The 26,717-nt window shown below is 40.4% G+C and overlaps 1 protein-coding gene across 3 annotated transcripts in view; it reads left to right on the plus strand.

Moving 5' to 3' along the window:
- Nucleotides 1-26,158, plus strand: part of NSF (N-ethylmaleimide sensitive factor, vesicle fusing ATPase) — a 145,673-nt gene extending 119,515 nt beyond the window's left edge. For 2 of the 3 annotated variants that reach the window (XM_023511293.1, XM_023511292.1), the window contains exons 18-21: nucleotides 19,238-19,372; nucleotides 20,707-20,820; nucleotides 24,026-24,081; nucleotides 24,521-24,716. In XM_023511293.1, the coding sequence (XP_023367061.1) occupies nucleotides 19,238-19,372; nucleotides 20,707-20,820; nucleotides 24,026-24,081; nucleotides 24,521-24,542 (327 nt within the window). In that variant the 3' untranslated portion in view covers nucleotides 24,543-24,716. Of the gene's footprint in view, nucleotides 1-19,237; nucleotides 19,373-20,706; nucleotides 20,821-24,025; nucleotides 24,082-24,520 lie in introns of all 3 variants that reach the window. The other variant, XM_003786233.1, reaches the window with a different exon arrangement.
- Nucleotides 26,159-26,717: the final 559 nt, after the last annotated feature.

Raw genomic sequence — 26,717 nt, forward strand, 5'->3', positions numbered from 1 at the left:
TCCCTTGGGGGCAGGATGGATGTTGTTATGTATCCAGATATTCTCTTTTCTACTTCCACCCCTCCCCCACCGCCCCCTCCTTTCCTGTAAATTGGCTTATTAAAACTGGTTCACAAGCCCTCCTTTTTCCCTTTGTGATTGCCTTGGTCTTGGATTTTCAGTGTAGAACTAAAAATTCAAGTCAGATTTCAGTTACTAGGATAATTTTCTTTGAATTTTAAATTTTTCTAAGTAAATGCATAGATTTTTAATGAACCTGGTATTCAGTGAATTTGCTTTAAATTTAGCTAGAGAGTTAATTTCATGATTGATTTATTAGCCCTTTGAAAGTATAAAAAGTGGTATTGGTAGTTCATGAAGACTGAAAAACATCATCACATTTTGTTTAGCATCTTTTTAAAACCAATTAAAAGCTTTTCTAAAATGGATTGAACAGGAGAAAATAAAACATGTTCCCTAGGTCTTTATTTCAATCAAGTTTCCCTGTGTTCTGCAGGAGAAGAGATCGAGGGGGGATAGAAAAATTGAAAAGGGCTGTCCCAGCAGGGAGCCAAGCTGGGAGAAAAGGGCTGCTCTGAGAACTCAGCAGCAGCAGCTAAGAAAGCTCCCAGCCTGCTTCATCTACATGCAGAGTCACACAAGGCATGGGGGTGCTCACCGGCACACAGAGGTTTCACATGTGCTTCCCTGCTGATTCCTGTGAAAAGCTAACAATTGGCTTGGAGGGTAAAAGACCACTGCAGTTCACCCTCCCTGAGCTGGACGTACAATTTGTCCAGTGTTAGGAAATGTCCGGCTTAGCAGTGAGAGGCTTGAAGACACCCCTCCTTCCTGTGAGATTCCTAAACCTGTCTCTTTTACTTGATGACACTGGGGCTCTTTTCAAGTTTTGCAGATTTATGGAAGTTGAGGAGGGGAATGTGCTTTTCAAGATCAGGAGGATGAAGGCCTTCATCTTAATGTCAAGGAGGCAGCGGTAGTAAGTGGGAAGGCCAGGTAACTCTTCCTGCAGCTGGCAGCACCAGTGTTTGGTTATTTTCCTCATAGATATCTTCTGCTACCTTTTTTTTTTTTCTTTTCCTTTTTGGGACACAAAATAAAATGTCCGAAAGGTAACTCCTGAGCTGCAAAATGACCTGACATCCCAATGTCCTCAAGTATGAGAGTAGTTAAGCCCATTAACCTGTTTAATACTGGGTTTACTTGACACTTGGGGGAAGTAAATTGGAAGATCTCATCTGTATGAAATGCCATGGCCTTGTAATTTATGGAGTCAGTCCTTTTTCACTTCAGCACTGCCCATTGTTTTTAGGTCATTGCACACAGAAAGTGTTAATATCCGATGATACAGTTGGGTAAGTGGATAAGGACACTCACAACTGGCCAGGGGCCCGGCCACCCTGGTACCTACCATCTAGCCTTCCTAACTGCCAGGGGGAGCTGATTATCTTAGTCCATCTATGATACTCACCTGCAGCTCACCATTTGGAATACTCTTCAGAACATGAAACTTTTACAAAAGAAGACTCATTCCTAATCCATATCAGTATTACTGAAGTAGTACTCAGACCTAACAATTGTTAGGGTTTTAGCTAAGTTTCATAAAGTTGTTGAAAAAAATAACTTCCTCACTGCTCTAGCATCTATGAATGTTACCTAATGAGGTGTGAGCTAGTAAGACACTGTTAGCACTTTCAGAAGGGGAATTCAGGCAGACATGCTTGTTTCTCCATGGGTTTCATTTTAACATCGCCAATCTCTAAACAAAACTGCTTTTTATGTAGTCCTGATAGGACTACACAACATCGTCGTGTAGTCTTGCTTCAGATTGTTATCAGGAAGTCTTGGTAATATTAAGCAACTCTTCAGACTTTGGTTTGCTTAGTGAAATAAGCAGGTAATGGAAAAGACTCCAAATGATGCAGGCCTAAACATGAGTATCTCTCCATCTATCTGTTCGAAATTAACTCTGGCTAATGACTACAATATGACTCAATAAGACACATAACCACTTTAGGAAAGAGGGTTAGTCATTTTGCCAGACACATTAATTGTAATCACTGATGCGGTGACTTTTGCATTGGACTTCATTTCTTTATTTAAAAAAATGGTGATTGACAGTTTAGTGACCCAATTTTCCTACTTACTAAGTCAGTGACATTAGATGGCTGTGATATTTCATAAAACTCTATACTATACTTTGCTTAATATAGTAGAATTTCTTGGAAAGTCCTAAATGAATTGACTATCTGTAATTAATCTACATGCATATGTAGATTAATTTGAAATACATCAAAAAACAGTGAAGGAAATTTGATGAATCCTTTTATGAAATACCTATAGGTATCCACTGCATAAAACTGGATTTTAAAGTAAGATGCGAAGTTTATTTTTGTTTTGTTCTATTTGGTTTTGAGACAGTTATACCTGTTGCCCCAGGTTAGAATGCCCAAAAGTCAGCCTACCTCACAACCTCAAACTCCTGAGTTCAACCAATCCCCCTGCCTAAGTCTCTCCTGAATTGCTGGGACTATGGGTGCCCACCACCATGTCCAGCTATTTTTTTCTATTTTTAGTAGATATAGAGTCTCCCTCTTGGCTCAGGTTGATCTCAAACTCCTGAGCTCAAGGGATCCTCCCACCTGAGCCTCCCAGAGTGCTAGGATTATAGGCATGAGCCACTGTGCCTGACCAGGACTTTTCTTCTTTTTTTTGAAACAGAGTCTCACTACGTTGCCCTCAGTAGAGTGCTGTGGAGTCACAGCTCACAGCAACCTCAAACTCTTGGGCTTAAGTGATTCTCTTGCCTCAGCCTCCCAACTAGCTGGGACTGCAGCCACCCACCACAACACCCGGCTTTTTTTTTTTTGCAGGTGTCATTGTTGTTTAGCAGGCCCAGGCTGGGTTCAAACCTGCCAGTCTAGGTGTATGTGACTGGCACCCTACCCACTGAGCTACAGGTGCCACCCCAGGATTTATTCTTTTATTTGTTTTAGTTTTATTTTGGTAGAGTATGTCTATAATAGATATTAATGAATACCAAAATGAATAAGTAAATGCATGTATTTACCATTTTCAGATAACTCAGAATTAAATATCTAAAATTTAATCATAAAGGAAGTGCTGATAGCGCTGAGACAAAATATTTTCTCATTGCCAGAATGTCTTGTTCTAGTTCCTTTGCCTTAAATAAATTATTTTGGCATGAAGTCAACTTTAGAAAGGTGTTAATTTTTTTAATTTTAAAGAGTTTTTTTTTAATTTTTTAATTAAATCAAATTAATATAAGGGTACAATGTTTACATTGTTCTCACTTCCAGGTTAATTATAACATCCATAGTGCCTTGTATCTAGTTTGTTTGTTTGTTTGTTTGTTTGTTTTTTCCCAGCTTGTATCTTGTTGTGAGTATCCTCTCAGCAGAACTTGCCCTTTGTTTTAGACTTGAGGTCAAAAAACCTGAGTTTAAGTCTTGGCTCACATATCCTCTAGATTATAGCCTTGACCTGGTTCCTTAATTTCTTGGTACCTGTTTCTTCATCTGTGAAATGAAGGTAATTCCTCCTGTGCTACCTACCTGATTTTTGACTTAAGCAGCATCTTATCAACTCAGATAATATAAAGCCTTTTATAGCTATCGACTATGCAGATAAAAGGTATTAAAAGAAAAGAGGTGCCTTTAGATAGTCCATGCAACCTTTTTACCTTTTAAGATAGGGAAAGTGAAGAATGTAACTGCCGTATACAGCAAGTGTCCATAGAAAGTGAGTTCAGAGTTCCCACTTGGAATACTTGAGCACAACTTCTCTCATTTGCAATATTGGGGAAAGAAACCTGCTTGCCCATCTCTCATTCATTAAAATGTAAAAGCTTCCTAAGTCCTAAGACAGATACACTGGCCTGAGGATCGGGTAGTCCTGTTGTAAAAGTAAGTAGGAAGTAGAGACAGGCATCTCAGAGCTCAGTAGGGTGAGGAGTAGCGGGAGATCACTGTGAGATCTCCCAGGATGCTACCAGGTTGTGTTTGTCCTCACCTTCAGGGTTTGGTCTACCTGCTTCCTTTCCCTGCAGCCACCTGTCACTTGTGACCAAAATTCCCTTTTGTCCCAACTCATGGTACAACAGAATGGTATTTCACAGTTTCTTACCTTTCCTGCTTATCCCAGAAATAAGAATGCAGATCTTTAGAGATTTCCTAGGGATTTATGCTACATGGCATAACAGCTGTTGTGTAAGAGCCAAAAGGAGGACCTTATAGAGAATCCAGAACATCCATCAATATTCCTGATATTTGTTGGACTGTAGATGGAACGAGGCCTTGCTATTTTTAAGTCACAACTTGGTCTGAAACCACATCACCTTGCCAGCCCTACTTACCCCTCACACTGGGGAGAGGGAAAAGTGCTTTTCACAAGGAAGACTCCACACTGCCATTTACCTGGTTTCACCTTTTAGTTCTTAGCCTTACACATGGAACTGTCTTGACAGGGTAAATAAGAGCACAGGAATTTAAATCAGAAGACTTGGACTGGAATCCAGTCATTTAACTTCTGAGTCTTAGTTTGCTTCTTTGTAAAGTGGAACATTTTTATAAATTGTTTAAGTTGGGAGGATTAAATAAGATAAATATTGTGGTTTCTACAAACTGCAAAGCACAACGCAATTGTTAGTTAATTATTCATTTCAAAGAAAACTGACTCTGTCTTTCTGCATGCAAAAATTAAATAAGAGCTCAAAACAAGCAACCCATATCAAAGGAGCCAGGCTCCAGGTGGCTGCTGCTGAAGAAACCTTCCCTGGAAGAGCACAGAGCCTCCTTTCCTCTCGCTGCCCCTGCAGACCCTGAAACCAGGCCCAGGGGAAGGGGAAGGTGGTGGCCGATTTCCAGAATAAGAGGAGTCAGACGGGAAGGGAGGAGAGGGAGCAACACCAAGAGACAGTGGTGAGATGAATAGCCCTGTGGCCACCCAGTTAGTAACCCTTGCTCTGTGTGAACAGGCCCACGTCAGAAGCTGCGGCATAACTATCAGATCACCTTCCACATAAATCCTCAGTTCTCCTAGTATGATTTCAGACTTAAAGAAAAAAAGACTGGAGAAGGTATGCTAGTACTGTTGATTATAATTCCCTTCATATCAGTTGGCCTCCAAACTTTCTGAACACATGCATCTACCAATAAAAACATTTGCAGTTCATTCCCCCTTTTTTCATATAGGTATTATTTTATGGGATGATCATTTAAAAACATACCAAAAAGAAATTTTAAAAGAATGAAATTAAAGGGAAGTTCTATTTATTCATCCTAAAAATAACTGCTCTATTTTATATTTTTACTTATTTATTTATAGCCAGGAACTCACTCTGTCACCCAGGCTAGAGTGTGGTGGCGTGATCATAGCTCACCTTAGCCACAACTCCTGGGCTCAAGCCATCCTCCTACCTCAACCTCTTGAGTAGCTAAGACTAGAGGCTCACACCACCATGTCCAGCCAATTTTTTTTTTTTATTTCTTGTAGAGATAGAGTCTTACTATTTTTTCCAGACTGGTCTCAGATTTCTAGGCTCTAGTGATCCTTCCACCTTATCCTCCCAAAGATCTGGGATTATAGGTGTGAACCACCACACCCAGCCTGCTCTATTTTATATGATAGGTTTGGAGGTTGGTTTATCTCTGCTTTATAGTTTCCTGTATGTTACAAATTTTCCTTGAGAAGTATGTATTGCTTTGATAACTCAGGAAGAGATAAAAACTGAATGAGTACACAATTGTGTTCATTTTTGACTTAAGCGGTATAACTACTAAAATTCTTTAATTCCATTACAGTGGGACCAGTTTGTTCTTTGACCACCAGAGTTAAATGAGTCAACCTTTGTATCTAAAATTGTTTGTGTGTGATAGATTTTTTTAACCTTGTTTTTCTTTTATTACTGCTTTAATTTAATGCCTTTAAGACACCATGTAGTCCTGAGAGTAAAAGGTGAAAGTGCTCATGCCTCTCACAGTTGTCCTGCGAAACCCACCTAGTGTTCAGCTGGATATAGTGCTTCTAGCCTGAACTTAGGGTAGTTGAATGCAAATGTGACTAAGGTTGACCAAGACAGATGGTGACAAGTGTCTTATGTTTCATAGAAGGTAGATAGGAATTTTCTTTTTCACCCAAAAATATTTCTTTTGACTGGCCATGATGGCTCACACCCATAATCCCAATACTTTGGGAGACTGATGTGGGATGAGCACTTAAGCCTAGTAGTTCAAGACCATCCTGGACAAAAGAAAGAGACCCCCATCTCTTAAAAACAACTTGAAATTAGCCAGATGTGGTAGCACATACCTGTAGTCCCAGCTACTTGAGAGGCTAAGGCAGGAGGATTGCTTGAGCCCAGGAGTTAGTTTCAGGGAGCTATGATCACACCCCTACACTCTAGCTTGGGTAACAGAACGAGATCCTATCTCAGGGGGAAAGAAAATTGGGGGAAGGGGTGCAAGTTTGAAATAATACTTTAAGGAACATCTGCGTTTTTAGAACACACATTTAATAAACATCTATTCCACACTAGAAAACAAAGATGAATGAAACATTGTACTTGTCCTCAAAGGACACATAATCCAGGGCCACCTCTTCAGTTGTTCAGGTTGTACACAAGGTATACACGGGTCAAATGGCAGTTAACATGCAGCCCACATCCTGACCACCAAGCAGTCCATCCTGGTTTGGGGCTGAATCTGCCTTGAGTAGGGTTACCAGACTTAGCAGGTAAGAATAAAGGACGCCCAGTTAAATTTGAATTTCAGGAAAACATCAAATAATTTTTAGTATCGATACATACCATTTAGGGGACATACTTATACTCGAGGCTTTATCTGACACAATCCTAGCCCTGAAAAAGAGATAAAGAGATAACCTTTTTGCTCACACAGATGACTGCTTCTTTCTAGTTCATACACCTAGGGGAGGTGGTTTTTTCTCATTCATGCAGAAGGGACACTCATTCATGTAGTGTCCCTGTCACAGTCCACTGTAGGAAAAAGATGTGAAAACATGATGCCTGTAGTTAGGTTTTATATATTGGTGCCAGTGGGACACAAAGGAAAGTGTAGTCCATTTTATCAGGGAAAATCTGCAGATGTCATAGTTCTTCATCCTGGTCTTGAAAGGTGAGTAAAAGGAAAATGTAATCAGGGACATTGTGCATGCTCAGGAATTCCAGCTCTGCAGCAGTGGGAGAGAAGTGGATGGTTTGCCTAGGCCAGAATTAGCGAATGTTTATCATTACATACAGAATGATGCTTGGGAAGTTAAGGATATGTTTTATTTACAATTATCTTAGGCTTCATGTGGTATATTTGGTTTCACTGGAGGGGAAAAACAGGAATTCATACAGAATCAGAGGCTTCATTTTTTCCAAATAACTGAAGCTTAACCTCTTTAAATATCCATTATTGTTATACCTTAGTGTTTTTTAAGAGAAAAAAAATTCTACATACAACCTTGGTATCTGAAATAAAGTATAATAAATGCGTTGTTGAATGTTTACTGAATAAGGATCATATAAACTACAGTCGCATCGGTATGATGGGGCTCAGCAGGAACTATTGGCATGTCTAGAACTCTGCTGTGGTAGTTAGGCCCAGTGTGCCCTGTTTATTGAGTGTTTTTGCACCTTCGTTTTTTTAATGGTTTTGGTATCAGCTCTTACTCAGAAATCCAAGTGAATTCTGCCAGTCTGTCCGCCTTTAACAATTCCCTCTTCTAATTTGCTGCTTTCATCTGCTGTGAACTAAAAAGGCAACCACCAGGATTCATAAGTTGTTCATTTACTAAGAATAAGTAGGCTACGGTGAGAGCTAGAGGAACTTTCCTGAGAGCAAGGCCACATGGTTTTTGTGGGTCCCTTCCTCATTAAAAAAAAAAAAATGCATTTTCTACCTTTTGGTATCAAGATGAATATATTACTATAATGTATTAAAACATTTTCTTTTACCTAAAAGTTGTTCTTTTCCCGATTTTTTTTATTTCTTTTATTATAAGTGTCATGTTCTTTTTTTTATTTTTATTGTTTGGGATTCATTGTCTTTTCCTGATTTTATTTATTTATTCATTTATTTTTATTTTTTGAGATAGAGTCTATGTCACCCTTGGTAGAGTGCAATGGCGTCACAGCTTAAAGCAACCCCAAACTCTTGGACTTAAGTGATTCTCTTGCCCTGGCCTCCCAAGTAGCTGGGACTATAGGTGCCCACCACAACCCCTGGCTTTTTTTTTTTTTTTTTTTTTTTTGGTCATTGTTGGCCCTGGCCACATTCGAACCCACTAGCCCCGGTGTATGTGGCTGACGCCCTAACCACTGAGCACAGATGCCAAGCCATTTTAAAAGAGAATATTTTTGTGGGCTCCTTGGTGCTTTATGGGCCTTGGGCACTGTTCCTGAGAGTAAGTCACCCCTACTGTGAGGAAATTTATGTGACCCTCACTTTTTTTGTTTTTTCAGTTCTCCAAATTAGAAGATTTTTGCTTATTTCTTGGTTCTTGGCTATGTTCTAGATAGATGAAATTGTTTAACAGATAGGCCTCCACCCAAATGAGGTGTCAGTACTGGACATATTTGTATTCTCAAAAGTTGGGGCCTGAAGGAGTAAGATGAGTTGTGTAGGGTTAAGAGAGGGCAGTGTGGAAAGACCAAAACTGTGAACATGAAAGATAGTTGTAAATCGGCAGAGAACTCTGGATAAAAGTCACAGAGATAGAAATTAAATTAGGAAGAAGAATATTGACCTAATTAGAATACAGGGGTCAATTTAGGGCAAACCAAGCTAAAAGTTGATAGATAGGGAAATCAACTGTGGATGCAAGATTTGGGAGTTTGGATTTACTAACTTATCTGAGGTCATGTTAGTGAAGTTTCTAATGAGAGAGCATCAATAAAAATCTTCTTTTTGGCATTAAGAATACTGTGGCATGGTCAGTACAACTTTATTTTCTTGATTTATTTTTTTTTTAATTTTTTTTTTTTTTGGCCGGGGCTGGGTTTGAACCCACCACCTCCAGCATATGGGGCCGGCACCCTACCCTTTTGAGCCACAGGTGCTGCCCCTACTTTTCTCGATTTATTTAACCTTTTCTCCTAAGAGCTCAGAGGTCATTATTTCTAGTAATACGTCTCCCTAACTGATCATTAAGAGATCAACCATTGCAGAGATTAAAATTACACAAATAAAAACAATGGATCCTGGTCAGATGGGTCTCACCTGTGATCCTAGCACTCTGGGAGGCTAAGGCGGGTGGATTGCTTGAGCTCAGGAATTCAAGACCAGCCTGAGCAAGAGTCTTAGTCCCAGCTGCTTGGGAGGCTGAGGCAAGAGGATCACCTGAGCCAAAGGGATTGAGGTTGCTGTGAGCTGTGATGCCACAGCACTCCACCCAGGGCAACAAAGTGAGACTCTGTCTCAAAAAACAAACAGACAAATAGAGAACACCAAAGCATAGTGAAAATGTCAGCAAGGCCTGAACTCTAGGTTTAGCTTCCTCACAGACTGAGAGCCTCAGAGACCACTTCACCTTTCACCCCACGTTTCTCATCTAAACATGAGAGAGAGAAGGAGCAGGGAACAGAGGGAAACTCGGTAATCTTTATGAGCTACTCAGACTGTAAAATCTGATGGTTCAGTGTCTTTTCCATAAATAGGTGCTAAATATCATGAAGTAGTCTGCTTTTGCCTGTAGGAATTATTTTAAATTGTCCAGGGTTAACATTTCTCACTTGTGTCTGATCTGCATCTGAATTCTCCTAGTTGTCTCATCCTGCTTACAGCACCGAAAGGGAGGTTACAAAGAAGTAGACTAAGAATGTGCTTCAGGGTAAACCTAATGGAGAGTTTCAGTGTAGTTGTCGGCCTAGTTGTAGCATGATTTATGGGAAACATCCTTCCTTTGGTATTCAATGTAAACATTTAACTGCAAAAAAAAAAAACAAAAATCACAGAAAAAAAGAAGTCACAGACATTCAACCAGAAATCAGAAATCTCTTCCTGATTCCTTTTACTGTTCGGACTTCTGATCATTTTAATGGTCCCTCAGTCTTTTCCCTTGGTTTGGAGAAACCAGGAGTCACAGGGGACGCAAAGTAGTACTTGTTATCTCACTAGCTTAAATTAATGGCTTCTGATGAGTCTTATCTTTCCTCTGCTGGAGAGGTCATTGTTATCCAGTCAATAGCTGATCAACTGATTAACTAAGAGAGATAAGCCAGCCTTTAGCCCAGAGCATACATGCGTTCATCCTAGATTATTTTCTTTTTAAAACTTGTTGCTATCATAACATTCAATAATTGGGGCTTAGAGGTACAGACAATTTGAAATGGTAGGTAGTTATTTTCCTGGGTTTTTTTTTTGTTTGTTTGTTTGTTTGTTTTGAGACAGAGCCTCAAGCTATTGCCCTGGGTAGAGTGCCTTAACATCACAGCTCACAGCAACCTCCAACTCCTGGGCTTAAGCAATTCTCTTTCCTCAGCCTCCCAAGTAGCTGGAATTATAGGCGCCCTCCACCACACCTGGCCATTTGTTGGTTGCAGTTGTCATTGTTGGTTGGTGAGCCCCGGTTGGATTCAAACCCACCAGCTCTGGTGTCTGTGGCTGGCGCCTTAGCCACTTAAGCCACAGGCGCCGAGCCTGTTTTCCTGTTAAACACTTGGTATAATGTGCATCATTTTACAGCCAGAAGAAAGAATGTGACAATGAAGGAGTGATCTGCTACCCTTGAAACCCTATACTGGGATTATTATTCAGTCATTCAATGCATTTTTATTAATTTTGCATTTTGTACAAGGCACTGTGCTAGCACTGGATGCATCAGTAAATCAGATATAAGTCCCATCCTCATGAAGGAAGACCAGCGAGAAATACATGGTACAGTGAATATAGTAAATGAGTGAAGTATATAGTCTATTAAAAGGTGATGTGTACTGTGGGAGCAAGAGAGCAGGATGGAGGGAAAGGAAGGGTGCCAGGCTGGGGACTTAGGGATCTGTTTTAAATAGGGATGCATGGGTTAAGTGGGGCTGTGGGAAAGCTAAATTCAAGCAAATCCTTGACTTTGAGGAAAGGACCCATGTAGATGCAGACGGGAAGAGCATTCGAGGGAGAGGAACCCTCTCCATGTGCCAGGCTTGCTGCACTGGGTCCTGCAGGGTCACAGGTTAGTATGACGTGGTTTCTACCCCCAGGGAATTGACAGGCTAGAAACAAGATTCAGGCTGGTAAATAAGGTCCGTGAAGTGCTATGCTAAGGTAGAATTCTTCTAAATGTCTCTGTATTGAGTAATACAAGCTAAGTAACAATATGGGAAGTTACTCTCATTTCAAGAATAAAGCCAGGATAAGTGGCTCTGAACCAGCTTCTCCCTGGGAAGCTGCTTCTTACTCTGGCTCTGAACCAGTTTCTCCCTGGGAAGCTGCTTCCTCTCACTGAGGCCCCGCACTGCCCGGAGTTCCTGTGTGGGAGCATTTGATCTTCAGCTTCAGACCTCTTCAGGGTCTCATGGTAACCCTCATTGTACTACAGACGGAAGCTTATCTTCCCTAACCCAGAGTGAGCCTTGGCCTCTCCGCATCCTTTGCTGCCAGTGCCCTGTATTGTTGGGAAGAGAGGGATTCTCAGGCCTCTGCTCCTGTCTCACCCGACCTAACCTTACCTTATGGATTCCTGACATCATAGGCAGAGAAGGATTTTTCAGGTCTCTCTCAAGACTGTTGCTTCCTTTCATTCTTATCTATTCTGACAGTGATGGCAAAGGCCCCCCTTCCCACCTCAGACATTCTTTATTTAATGCTCTGCTCTCACAACTAGAATTTTTTTTTTTTGAGACAGTCTCACTCTGTTGCCCAGGCTTGAGTTCTATAGCATCATCATAGCTCACAGCAACCTCAAATTTCTGGATTCAAGCGATCTTCCTTCTCCAGCCTCCTGAGTACCTGGGACTATGGCTGTCTGCCCCCAAACACAGCTAATTTTTCTATTTGTAGTAGAGATGGGGTCTTGTTCTTGCTCAAGCAGGTTGCAAACTCCTGAGCTCCACCCATCCTCACACCTTAGCCTCACAGAGTGTTAGGACTACAGGCGTGAGCCGCTGTGCCTGGCCTAGAATTAGGATATTTTAATCCCATTTTTATGGTTGAGGGGGAGACAGGTAATGAGAAGTTAAATAATGTACCCCAAGTCACACAGCTATGAACGATGGAGTCTGTACTTTTTTTCTACTGCATCAAGTCACTTGTCCATCCTGCATCCCTTTCTGCCATCCTGGGCTTACATTAAAAAGGAAGTCATATGTATGGGATAGTGATCAAAAGTGCAGCATCCTTCCTGGGGCGCTCCGGGCACATCCTCAGTGCTGCAGCTCCTCCCAGTCCGCTAGAGGTGGCCACGCTGGGTGCAGCTGCCAAGATCTTTCTCTCCGCTGTAGTTCTTCCTCTTCAAAAATCTTCTTTGATTTCCTGTTGCTGTTTATAGTAAATCTTCTTCCTTAGTTTAGCATTTCTAGTCTTCCTCTTATCGGCTGCCCACTCACCCATCTCTCCAAAAAGACTTCATTTCAGCCCTTGGTCCTGTGGCTCAGCTGTTTCCCCCACCCACATAGGATTTAGTGGCATTAGAGACCCGTCCCTTCTCCTCAAGGGTCTTGCCAGCACCTCCTCTTTGTCAGTGTTTCTGCAATAAATACTTCAGAAATCTTCCTAGATAACCCCACTGCCCAGGTGCTGCGTCCTCTCAGCCATTATTAGTTCGTATTTGCTGATGTGTTACTTGGTAGTGGTCTCTGAATATTTATTTGCTTTTGCCAGCTAAATTGTAATCATCCGAAAGGCACAAACCAAATCTCGTAATTCCATTAAGTACCTAAAAAGAGTGAATTCTTGTTAGTGCTTCTATTGGTTGATACAGTTTCATCTTTTACTTGCCAGGTTTATAAATTCTTAGTATTCTGAAAATTTTCACTCTCATTTATAGAAACCTCAAATTCTGATAATCAGAAAATAAAGTTGAAGGCCCTACACACAGAACTTTTGAGTTGCACTTTTAAACTCAGTTCTTAATCCATTTCAGGACTTCCAATTGTTTGCAGTTAAGTCTTCTTTCCAAGGATGTATTACACTTGCTCAGCATTGAATGATACGGAAAGAATGGCCTTTCTTTACCGCATAACTGACTTTACTTTTGTTCATAGGTTGAAATCAGCCCTTCCATTTCATTATATTGGTGGCATTTTTATTTGGGGGGAAAAGCTTTCTTCCACATGAACTTTTGTTACAGATCAGTTTATTGGAGCCAATCAGTGGGCAAGACCTATGAAAGGGTGTGGATTATCTGGTTAGTCCTTTGTGTGGCAAAAGGCTTAGATGCTGCTTAGTACTGGGCTCATTCTTCCTCGTGTAAAGAAGTGGTTTTTTGAAGGATCAACACCTGACTGAGCCTTGCCTTTTTCATGGTAATGTTTTCACCTGAGTTGCTCCTTATAGTAGTAAGAATTAGTTAACTAATACTATTTAACCTTGGAACAATGTTTATCATAATCCGATTGGCAGATAATCATTTTATTTGAGCCTTTTCTTTATAGCATCAGGACTAGTAAATCTCAGTAAAGAGTATACTGGGAACAAGTTTTTCCCCCCAAATAGGTTATCGCCCTACATTTTCTGCTTTCCATCAGACGCATGTTTTGGGCACCGTGGACTGAAGGCTAGTCACCACACATCAGCAAGGTGGGGCTCCCCTCTCGGTTGAACTCTGCGTTTATCTTTAAGACTGCAGCCTCCCCTCGTGCTGCTGGCAGCTCTTCTCTCCAGATGTCGCCAATGTGATTTATTACCTTCATGCACTCAGAGCTGCTTTTCCATGCTAAATCTGCCTTTATGCACTTTACCGCTAATTAATATACAAAGTGACCGAGCACATTTTAATAATTTGGTAATGTTTTTCAGTGTTTTCTTAAAGGTGACGCTTTACAAGTCAAGACCTGAACTTGCCTGGGTCATGACCCCTTTGCAGCGTTTGCAGTCCTGTTAAACAAGAGAAAAGCAAAACATAAATTAGCGTCTCCATTATAAGTTGCTCTGCATTTCCCGATCCTTCAACACTTTAAAGAGCATAGTCACTGCTAATGGAAAAATAAGTTTCACCTAGGATGACGGCAATGATTTTAAAAGTCCAGCTTTCTGGAATGAGTAGGAAGCTTCTTCCTCAATGTCATTCTTCTAGGGACAATACTGTCCTCCATGAGAGAGGAGCAAGATGAGGGAGTCTTAATTATGGGCTACTGAGGGAGAGGGTTAAAAAAACAAGGGAAAAGGGGAAGTAACAGTTACCTTTAATTTTACTGAGGCTGTGCCAGGGTGGACGGCCTTTGGCGTCTATTAGCGTTCAGGGATGTGTGCCCATGTTTACCACTAGAATTTAGTGTTAAACAATACTTTGCCTATATTATAATAGAAATGTATATGGCTGTATCTGTTTGTAATTGTTTTGTTTTGCCCTCGGACTTATACATTTCTATTCCTAAGGCTTAGAATGCCCTTCCTCCTTCATCTTCCTAATTGACCTATTCATTCCTTAAGACTCAGGTCAGGTATTACCTCCAAAGAAAGAAGCTTTCCGGCTCGGCGCCTATAGCTCAACCGGCTAAGGCGCCAGCCATGTACACCTAAGGTGGCAGGTTCGAATCCCCAGCCCGGACCCGCCAAACAACAATGATGGCTGCAACCAAAAAATAGCCGGGCGTTGTGGCGGGCGCCTGTGGTCCCAGCTACTTGGGAGGCGGAGGCAGGAGACTCGCTTGAGCCCAGGAGTTGGAGGTTGCTGTGAGCTGTGATGCCATGGCACTCTACCCAGGGGGACAGCTTGAGGCTCTGTCTCAAAAAAAAAAAAAAAAAAAAAAAAGAAAGAAGCTTTCCCTAGCACATCTCTTCCCCCTACTGATGTCCTTGTACATAATACATGTATCTCCACGTTTTTATATTGTATTACTATCTTTTCTCTTTACTTTCCTATTTGTGCAAAGTCTATTCCATATTCATCTAGGAACTTGATAAATGTGTATTGATAAGCATTTGTTTTTTAGCTAATTGATTCCTTAAATAATCATGATAGTGACCCTTTAATCGATATACACCGCAGGATACTTCTGTCTCATGGTCTTTGCACCGTCATCTGTTATGCTAATGGCTGATTATACAAGGGATCTCAACTTTGTTTCTTTGATATGCCTTTGGTGGTACATTGTCCGTTGTTGGCACAGAAATGGACAAAATCAGTAAGTAAAATTGAGCAAGGCTAGCATGCCTTATTGACGGTAGTAACATAGTGTTTACAAAACCTAATTGAAATTGTTTTGGCACCTGATCTTTATTTATTTATTTAAATATGAATCTTGGCTCAGTGCCCGTGGTTCAAACGACTAAGGCACCAGCCACATATACCTGAGCTGGCAGGTTCAAATCCAGCCCAGGCCCGCCAAACAATAATGACAGCTGCAACCAAAAAATAGCCAGGCGTTGTGGCGGGTGCCTGTAATTCCAGCTACTTGGGAGGCGGAGGCAGGAGAATCACTTGAACCCAGGAGTTGGAGGTTGCTGTGAGCTGTGATGCCATGGCACTCTGCCCAGGGGGACAGCTTGAGGCTCTGTCTCAAATAAATAAGAGTCTCACTATATTGCCCTCAGTAGAGTGCTGTGGCATCACAGCTCACAGTAACCTCAAAGTCTTGAGTTTAAGCGATTCTTTTGCCTCAGCCTCCCAAATAGCTGGGACTACAGGCGCCTGCCACAACGCCTGGCTATTTTTTGTTGCAGTTGTCATTGTTATTTAGCTGGCCTGGGCTGGGTTCGAACCCACCAGCCTTGGTGTATGTGGCTGGCACCGTACACTGTGCCATGAGTGCCAAGCCAGCACCTGATCTTTAATTTCTTAAAATCTTTTCCTGCTAGCACATTTATTTTAATGTGTACCCCAATAATCTACCCCAAATCACATACCTATGAATGATGGAGTCTGTACTTTTTCTACTGCATCAAGCCACCTGTCCATCCTCCACTGCAGGACATCACTTAATGTCCTGAGTTTCCAAGATCCATGAATAGTTTAATGGTTATGTTACAAACTTATCTGTGCAGTACAGTGTGGTACTTCTTCAAAATCTCATTTAAAGTCTGAAGAAGTTCATTGTAAGCATGAGAATTATGTACTAGTATTTCCTCATTTTACTGATGAAGCTTTTGAGTGTGTATCATAAATCTAGTGACATAAGTTTAAACCGTATTTCTCTTCCATTTTCCAAGTTAACTTTTTTATTAATATATTTTTCTTTATGAAGAGAGACAGTGTATGATTTGGGTCTGGATCTGGTTTCCATCATGGCTCCATCATTGATTAGTTATTGGGCCTTAAACAGATAAATTACTTATATCTGTGATATTCAGAAACTTCATCAGTAAAATGAGGATGTAAGCTAAATTAAGATATTATACTCATAAAATATAATTAGATGTATTTTAAAAAAGAACATATTCAGAAAACAAGGGCTCTGAGAAATATAAAATAATTTAATATAAAGGCTGGATGATAAAGTTGATTCTAACCCAAAAAGTATTAGAGAAAAATATAAAAACTAGGAGGAAAAAAAAAGACAATTAGAAGATTAGTCCTAGAGGATCAGTATCCAAGTAAAGGAGGTTCCTGCTGTGTGGGGAACACAAAAAAAATGAATGGGAAGAAATCTCAAGGAAGTAATTCAAGATACTTCCTAGAACCAAATGATTAGAATTTCCAGTTTAGAAAAGAAGAACTCATGTAGTGCCAGCAAAGTGAGTAAAGAAAGACTTATGTTTAGGTATATAAATTTCAAATTACAGAACATGGAAATAAAGAGTCTTAAAATTTTATATTTGAAAAAGAGGGAGAAAATAAACATGCTGCATCCAGACATGGCAGAGCATTCCTATAGTTCCATATACTCAGGAGGCTGAGGCAGGAGGATCCCTTGAGATCAGGATTGCAGGCTGCAGTGACCTATGATTGCACCCATGAATAGCTGCTGTACTTCCAGCCTGGGCAACAGCAACACTCTGTCTTAAAAAATCAAAACTAAAAAAAAAGCAAAAAAACAGTTTAGAAACAAAGGGTCAAGGAGCATACGTTGATCTTCTAGCCAGTAGCACTGAATAAAAGACAATAGAGTCTATACCTAGCCAAACTATGAAGTGTGAGATAGAAGGTACAATATTAAGGGCAGAATAAAGGTATTTCCAGACATGCAAGGTCTTTAAAATTTTAGTTCCCCCCCCCTTGCACCTCTTCTCAAGAAGCTTCTGGGTATATGCAAAAAGATATAAATTAAGAAAAAGGGGCTCCGCACCTGTGGCTCAAATAGCTAAGGCACCAGCCACAGATACCTAAGGTGGCAGGTTCGAATCCAGCCCAGACCCACCAAACAACAATGATGGCTGCAACCAAAAATTAGCCGGGTGTTGTGGCAGGCGCCTGTGGTCCCAACTACTTGGGAGGTGGAGACAGGAGACTCACTTGAGCCAGGAGTTGGAGGTTGCTGTGAGCTCTGATGCCACGGCACTCTACCCAGGGGGACAGCTTGAGGCTCTTCTCAAAAAAAAAAAAAGAAAGAAAGAAAGGAGAAAGAAAAAGGAGGACCAGACACGGTAGCTCGGGCCTGTAATCCTAGCACTCTGGGATGCTAAGGTGGTCTAACAGCCTAAGCCCACGGGTTGGAGAGCAGCCTGAACTAGCGCTGAGAACCTGTCTCTAAAAATAGCTGAGCATTGTGGCGGGCACCTATAGTCCCAGCTATTCGGGAGGCTGAGGCAAGAGAATCACTTGAGTCCAAGAGGCCGAAGTTGCTGTGAACTGCGATGCTACAGCACTCTACTGGGGATAACTGTCTTAAAAAGAGAGAGAGAGAAAGGAAAGCAAAGATACAAGATATATGACAAAGAAGAAAAGGGATTTCTAGAGCTACAGTGGGACAGCAGGCCTAGAAAGCACTCAGTTCAGCTTGAACTAGAAGGACAGAAGACGCCAGGAGGGGAATATCTTCAAGAAAAGAATAGAGCTTCAAAGGTGTTTGAACGTATTGAAAGGAGACTCACAATTGTGTTTGATTGGGAATGAATTTGTGGTAAGTACCTGGTAAACTAAGCCAGGGGAAAAGGTGATTCTAACCCCAGTAAAAACTAAATGTTGCCCCCAAAAGGAAATGTAATCATATTCTGTATGGCTTAGCTGTAAATCATATTTACATAATCATAATAAATAGGAAATACAGATTTCACTAAAGATGATGAAATAACTATGTTGGGATGACAGGAAAGGAAGCATATGGGGGGTAGTCCAAAATTAACAGTAAATCTTCATAGTAGGAAGAAAAAAATAATATTCAAAGCTGAAAACCAAATTCTGAAAATAGTAGTGTAACCTTGTTATTTAAGGATAAACAAGTAATATGGCTAGAAAAGCTAAGAGTTGAAAATGGCTGCTTCTGGGGAGAGGGAATTGGGAATGGTAGCAATAAGCCTGGTATAGTTTTTAAGCGTCTTTTAGATTGAGGGGGTTAAAAATAAAAATGAAATTTTTAAATATTAAAGAAAATGATGTAATGCCCCCCGCCAATGCCTGTCACAGTGAAGTGTTGATTAAATGTAAACTAATTATTACCCTGTTTCTTCTTTTTAGAAGGTACAATAAAGCCTTGCTAAGCCAATGCAGACTTCCCACTCACTTCATTTTTTCCCCAGTCCCCACTATAAATGTGTCACGTTGACCCTGAGAAAGGAATTACAAATGCTCATTGCAGTATCTTTCTCTTTGGTCTGTCTTCCCCCTGATTCACTAGCCCACATCACCACTGATGTGAGTGAGAGGTTGTTCAGAGGTCGACAATTTCTAAATCATATTCTAGGAGGTTTTTTTTTAATTTCATGAGGAAAGTCTTGATTTTTTGTCTCTTTTGCTTAATCATTTACATTTCTGTGGTTAAATAAACAGATTTTACACATTTTCTTCAGACTTACTCTAGTTTCCTTTTTTTTGCAGTTTTTGGCCGGGGCTGGGTTTGAACCGACCACCTCTAGCATGTGGGGCCGGCACCCTACTCCTTTGAGCCACAGGCGCTACCCCCTTACTCTAGTTTCCTAACTTGTCCTCTTCTCTATTTTTTAACACGTTTTCTCCTTGTGATCAGGGCCGCAAGCTTCTTATCATTGGGACAACCAGCCGAAAAGATGTTCTTCAGGAGATGGAAATGCTTAACGCTTTCAGCACCACCATCCACGTGCCCAACATTGCCACAGGAGAGCAGCTGTTGGAAGCTTTGGAGGTGAAGATGAGTCCATGGATTGCACACTGTTCATAAGAAAGGAGTTGAGGCTGAAATCATACTAGGGGGGTACCACAGCTGTTGTATCTGGTGTTTGGGTTCTCTGTTAACCTAGAACTTGAGACCCTGGGATATTACAGGTTGAGTATACCTTAATCTGAAATGCCTGGGATTAGAAGGGTTTCCAATTTCAAAGTTTTTTGAGAATTGTGGAATGTTGTATTATACGTATAAGTATACTGTAATATTTCATTATATTCGTCATTCAAAAATCTAAAATATGTCAGCACTTTAAAAGTTTCTGATTTTGCAGCATTTCAGATTTTGGATTTTCAGATTAGGAATACCCAACCTGTACCTATAACTGTTTTCAGGAATTGAAGGAGGAAGATGAATATAAGGAATGGTGAATTAATTTCCCATTCTTAGGTGTAGGTACCAGAAAAGCTGCCAGGAATGAATTACTCTGTACTCAGCATGAGTAAAACATATAGATTACATGCATCAGAAACTTGGATGGGTGGGGGTACAGAAATATAGACAATTCACTCATTCATAGAGGCTTTCAGCTCATTTCCTTGCATTTAATAAGTTAGAACAATGAAAAATCCTTAGAAACTTCAGAAAAGCTATAGAAGTTGAAGGAATGTTATTAACAAGTTTGTAATATGGAAATATTTTAATTTTCCAAGAGTAACAAAGTCTTTCATTTTTAAAAAAGTATGTTCTTTGTTGAACTTTTTATTAATATTGGTGTACACAAATAACTTGAGATCTGTTGGAAAATATCACCTAGTGACTTGTTCAGCAGTGGTCGAGTCAGTAAGGGTTGTGAAAGTCCTCAAAACCCATAAAGTTGGTGTTTGTACCCAACAGAATAGAAATGATCTGTATGATAAATATTTCCAGGTTACCTGTTTAGGCAGCTTTTGTGCCAGGGTTGGGTTAGAGAACTAAATTTAGTTTGCTTTGACATATATAGATTGTTCCTAGGAAGGAATGTTAAAATTTTTGACTTATGTTTATTATGGATTGGAGCTATTTTTTCCCCCAGCAAATTTATCTCTAAGTTATAATGGAAGTCCATAGGAAAACAGGGTTGAAGATACCAGTGTTCACTTTCATGATTACACTTAATGGGTTTAAAAAGATCAGACTGGATTTTAAAATGGGAGGGAGAGAATCAATCCTGTCAGCTCCAACTGTCAGAAAGTTCTTCTCACTGTTCTTTTAAGGGTAAATGTGAGAATTAACTTATGTTAATGTATTTACTGTAAAAGTGCTTTTATTAATATGAGTGTACACAGATGACTTGAGATCTGTTGCTTTTGTAGCTGTTGGGCAACTTCAAGGATAAGGAACGCACCACAATTGCACAGCAAGTCAAAGGGAAAAAGGTCTGGATAGGAATCAAGAAGTTACTAATGTTGATCGAGATGTCCCTACAGGTACGGTGCTTCCTTCTTCATGATTCAGACATAGAAAGAAGCTTCATGATACACCAAGAGGTTTTCATATTTCCTTTGCTAAGGTCTTAATTTAGGTCATAAGTTTTCATATTATTTCCCTTTAAAAAAATTTTTTTTAATTTTTTATAGAGACAGGGTCTTGGTTGCTCAGGCTGGTCTCAAATGCATGTCCTCAAGCGATTCTCGTGCCTCAGCCTCCCAGAGTGCTAGGATTAGAGGTGTGAGCTGCCTTGCCAGGCTTTCTTAATATTATTTCTGAACTCAAGTTGGTATTAGTAGCCTGCTTCTGAAATCACATAACAGCTTATTGATGCTTTTCCACTTCTTAAAAGTCAAAAATGGAAGAAAAGATTATAAAGTTACTTTTAGTTTTAAGGAGTCACTAGATAGTACCAGAAAGGACTTCAAAAAGCAATTGTTCTGCTGTGCCCTTGTCTTAGGGATGAGTGTGCTGTGTGTCCCACAGGTGGTTAGTGAGTTATCCGAGATTACATAGCCAGTCAGTGATGGACAAGGGATGGTATACAGCAGGGGTCAGTAAGCTGCTGCACATATACCAAAAGGGGTCTTAGAGACAAGCTGATGGAGTTACATAGACTAGACTTGGGCTCTATATTTTCCACTGGCTGGGCGCTTAGAAATTTCATGCAAACTACTATAGGATTGATCCAGGATCACGTAGAAAACTGAGCCCCAGGCTGCTGCCTGGGCAAAGACAGATGAAACTTCTTTGGGACTTTCTCACATCTGCTGGCAACCTACCTTTTCTCTTTTAGGAACCCCACCCCTCCATGTTCTAATACTGTCTTGTCCTTATCTGACATACTCTAATAGTTAGACAGTAAATGTCTCCCTGTCAAGTCCTGTGAGTTCAGAGACCTAGGCTCTCACTCACTATTGAGTCCACAGGACCTGGAACTAGAGCTGACATGGGGAGAAGGGGGGTGCTCAGAAGACTTTCACAGGATGAATGAATAGTCCATCCTGACACTAGTGGACAGACTGGCTCTGGGGAAGCACCGCATATTACTCAGTGTCCTGCCACTCATGTTGTGAACGGTGCATGGCAGAGGTGAAGCTTAAGTTTCATAGTTACATCTAAAATAGATTCCTGGATCACTAACAAATTAGAAACGTGTAAATGCTTTTTAATCTTTTTAGGTAAAAATGTTTTAAAATAAAATTTGTGTGGAGACGGAGCCTATGGCTCAAAGGAGTAGGGCGCCAGCCCCATATGCCGGAGGTGGCGGGTTCAAACCCAGCCCCGGCCAAAAACTGCAAAAATAAATAAATAAAAATAAATAAATAAATAAAATGTGTGTGGTTTTCAGAAACCTCAACTTATTTTCCATTTTGAGCAATAGATTAAAGTTACAGATTAATCACTTTGTTTAGGCTTATTTTTGGTACAGGTGCATTGGCTTTTTCCTTGAACAAAGATAAATCTGTCAGATAGCTCTACTCTTGGGTTTGGGGGAGGTTTTTTTAGTTTCAGCACATTTTTTTTTTAATAATTGCACAGAAGAAACTATGTGGGCTTTTCTCCCCAGCCCCCCTTCCTTCCTCCTTTGATGCCTGCAGGTCAGTGATCAAGTTAATACTTTTGTGTATGTGGGGTAGAAAGTGAGAGTGGGGCACCCAGGCCTAATCTTCAGCGACTGACGCTTCATAGGCCTCTGAGTTTGAACCCCTTCATGTCAAATGGATTCCGTGCAGCTGAGTGAATTCTCTTTAGATCTGCCTTAGAGAGACTGAGCCCCAACGAAGAGGCATGTAGTTGAGCAGAATGTAAGTCATGTTCCCTCTCTGTTCACTACACACGATTCTGTTAAAACTTGCACAGTGCTGGGGATCTGCTCTGACTGGATGTCACCTGAGGGAATAAAGTCATTTATCTAGATTACTTTTTTCCTCCCTTTCTCTTGACTTTTAATTCCATAGCTACAGGCAAGTCAGTAAGTCCTTGCTCACACATATTAAATATATTTAATGGGCAAAGAACTGCAAGTACTGACTGCAACCGAGCTCTAGCCAGTTCCTTTTTTTTTTTTTTTAAAGAACTTGACAATTGATTCATATGTAATTCTATTCCCAAAGAGGAAAAATGTTTCTTTTGTTAGCAATTCACACTTTTTCTTAGTCCTTTGTAGTCTGACCTCTTAACTTTGATACATTTGAAACTTCTGTTCACTGTTTTTCTGAGATAGAAGAAATCTTCTTGGAGGGGGAAATCTGATTGCATATTTACCTGCAGCTGTGGGAGCATGGGAACGCTCTTCCCAGAGGGCAGGGAGTTCCCTCCAGGAAACAGACTTGCTCTAAAACATATTTTAAAAGTTAGGCGTGTTTCTTATAATGAAAATTCATCTTTATGAATTAAAGATGTTTTTAATGATTGTTTTCTAGATAACTTCACCTCTTTAGTGGACCAAGAAGAATAAAATATATTTTAACAAATTAGTGTGTGTGTATATATATATATGAGTAGAAAATGAAAACCGGGATCACTAATAATAGCCACTTGAGTCAAGCACCTGAAACAAAGCTGCACCATCTTCTCTTAGAATTGTGACATGTTCTCACTCATAGGAAACCCAGGTTATCCAGAGATTGTACCACAGGAATCAGCAATGCTCTTTCATTTTTTAGTCTTAGCACAACTTGTTTTATTAATTGCAAAGAAGAAATTATGCAAGGGATGCTGAAGCTAAAAAAAGCTAAATTGTTGTTTATGTAGAGTTAATGAGCTTTTTTTAGTGTTTAATAACCTCAATTTGGTTTCTTCAAGTTTGGACTGATTTTTATGAACTTAACACCTTAGATGAGTTGGATATCACTTGCACCCCTGTGAATGGCCCCCACCCAGTCTCCCAGGCACATCGTGCATCTGCACACCAGCATGGCATTCAGGGCACACTTAGCCAAGGTGCCTGTGCTGACCAGCTGGCTCGGGTCCTCTGGAACCCAGGGCACAGTGACTCTCCATGCGCAGCAGTCCCATTCACTTCTCCTGAGTAATAATCTGCTTTGTTATGTGTCAGATACGGGTCAAGGAGCAGGTACCACCTGTGACTCAGCAGAGCACTGATAATGAGTGTAAAACCAAGCCCTTCCGTAGCATGAATTAAGAGCATATTAGAAGGTACCATTAACCCACCTTTTTCATGTCTTCTGATGCATTTAGATGGATCCTGAATACCGTGTGAGAAAATTTTTGGCTCTCTTAAGAGAAGAAGGAGCGTAAGTACACACAATGCTTAAGACCCTCGACCAAACCACTCTGTTGAATCCCAATGCCTATTCTTAGAGTTGCTCTATGATGCATATAAATTTGATAGTTTCTTTCTTAGATATTTTGCTTCCACTTACTAGAGTTCTTTGCTGTGTTGTAGGTCTGAGAGACCAAGCAAGGAAGGTGATTGTACTGTTGGTTTGCTTTCCCTGTCCTGCTTCACAAACCTTCCTTGTCTCAATGCGGGAAAACCTTGAGGGTACAGATATATTGGAACTGCTTGCATGGGGCTATGGTCATTTTCTTTTGTGAAATGCTTATCTAATAGCAGATGCATAGTGGAAAATGTAGAAAAAACAGTAAGAAGCTTTTAGTGATTTTGTGATGAATGGCTTTTTGCAGGCCCTTATTTGGGGTTTTTTTGTGTTTTGGGTATTTCTTTTACAGTAGCCCCCTTGACTTTGATTGAAAACGGACTACTTGCAACACATAGTGACCCAGGGAAGTGAGCAAGGTGAAGATGGCCTGGGATCTTCACTCATCTTACTCAAGATACTGGACTAAGCGGAACATCTTCTACCTTCAACACGTACTTGCTCTGCATGATTAGTGCAATCAAACTCCCTTCCTTGTGCTCAGAGATCTTCTAGTATTTTGTGGAAGGTATTAGCTTGCTTTAGAATGCTGTGCTTACCTTTCCATGCAAGCTCAGATGATTCCTTCTTATTCATTCTCTGTGTGGGAAACATCCTGTACTTGTGAACACTACACATTTTCAGCTCTTTGCCACCATCACCATCCACAAACTCTCAATAAATATAATGAACATTGCAGGATAACACTTGGCCTATTAGAAGGTAGGCTTTCCGCACACAAGCCAGGAGCAGTGAATCGAGGTGTGGGTGCAGTGATCCTTACAGCTTTCCTGAGCTAACACTAAAGGTAATTGGGTATTTGGTAAAGGTTTCCCCACAAAATTGGGTTTTATCTTTGCCCGAAAAAATAGGGCTCTGAATTTCTAAAATGCTTTTCTCAATCATTTTCCGAGATGTTTCCAAGTTGCAATTAGGAGGTCTTTCTTAATAGAAAGTCAGATTATTACTGTGTTGGCTGAGACTTCCCCTTCATGTAACTAATTTGCTCTGTGGTAAGAGATATGCTAATTACTGCTTGGTAGATGTTGTTAAAAACGTGTGAAAGGTATGGAAAAATGTACACCCCTAAACAGAAAAGAGTTATCAAAATAAAGTAATTTACAAACCTCTCGGCACTAATTAGTGTCCAACTCTAAGTGGGTCAATTCTTTAGTATAATATCAGCTTATTAGCATCACTGCTTTTCTTTTTTCTTTAGCTTAATGACTTCCTTAGACTTTATCCTTCCTTTATTTTAAATTATCTATACTATTTAGTATCTAAATAAAACACTATTCTCCAAAAAAATAAGCCATCTTCTAGCCCTCTTCCCTTAGCCCTTACTGTCCATTCCAATTCGTGAACACCTTCCCTGTCCCTTCCAAAGGGAAGGAGAACTCTGAGTCCTTTTGAGGGTGACTTCCGACTGACTTAGAAGGAATTTAACTAGGTCATCATATTTGGTGATGAGACTTAAGGAGCATGCCTCTCTTTCTCCATTGCTGCTTAAAGTTGAAGGACAAGCATTCAGAAGCCATCCCCAGGTGCTCACACTACTCGCCACCTACCAGGCTTGTCAGCATAGTGGCCCTTGGGTGTGGCTCTGTCATTTGTCTCCAGGGTAAAAGGCAAATCGTCTCCAAATCTTGCTGTCTGTGTGCTTTTGCTAGAGACTTGTGTATCATAGCTACTTTGTGCTGGGTTTTCATCCCTAGCTTATTTTGTGGCTTTTTAAGAAGTGGATTGTATTGTGAAATTCTGTGATTCCTGGTGGCCAGTATCCTGATTCCTCCTTTCATGAAAACAGCACACAGTGTATTAACTTTTGTCTCTTGTTAAATGTGGTTAATGTCTTTGTGTTTTGTCCAAAACTATATTGAAAAGTATAAATAAATATTATATTGTTTAATTCAAATGAAGGAATGCAATAAAGAGTAAATCTACTTGAAAACATTCTGTAGCCCAGTATTTTATACAAAACAACATATATAACTGATGGGGGCCTCAGCAAAGAAATCCCTCCTGTTTTGTTACAACTTGCATACGGAGATGGATTATGTTATTCAAAAACGTCTTAATTATTTAGAAAGTATAATTGTTGAAAAAGAAAAGCATCATTAGCATATCAAAAAGCTAATGCACAGCTTCCTTATTTTACCTTATTTAAAAACTGAGGCTACAAGGCTACAAGCAAGGCTAATAATAAACTGAAAAGTTGTTTCTCAGTTGGAATTACTCCCTTCTGGGAAACGTACAAACCAAGGAACTTAAATCTTCTCGGTGAGATTTCTTCACATGGTTCATTTTGGTATCCTTCACGTTGTTTGCGTTTTTCTGAGCTTTCAGATCTCTTAGCCTAAACCCCAATTCTTACCGGTGGCTCAGGTTAGGGAGAGAGGCAGCCCAGAAATCAGGCAAGGCTCTGTGGGGAAGAGGAGACTAACCTGGTCCCCACATAGCCTTGAGAAGGTGCGTTCTTGAAGCTACCTCGGTATCCATCAAAGCCATTG

This window comes from Otolemur garnettii, unplaced genomic scaffold, assembly GCF_000181295.1.
Source record: "Otolemur garnettii isolate 467f Iridium unplaced genomic scaffold, OtoGar3 scaffold00018, whole genome shotgun sequence".
NCBI classification, from domain to species: domain Eukaryota; kingdom Metazoa; phylum Chordata; class Mammalia; order Primates; family Galagidae; genus Otolemur; species Otolemur garnettii.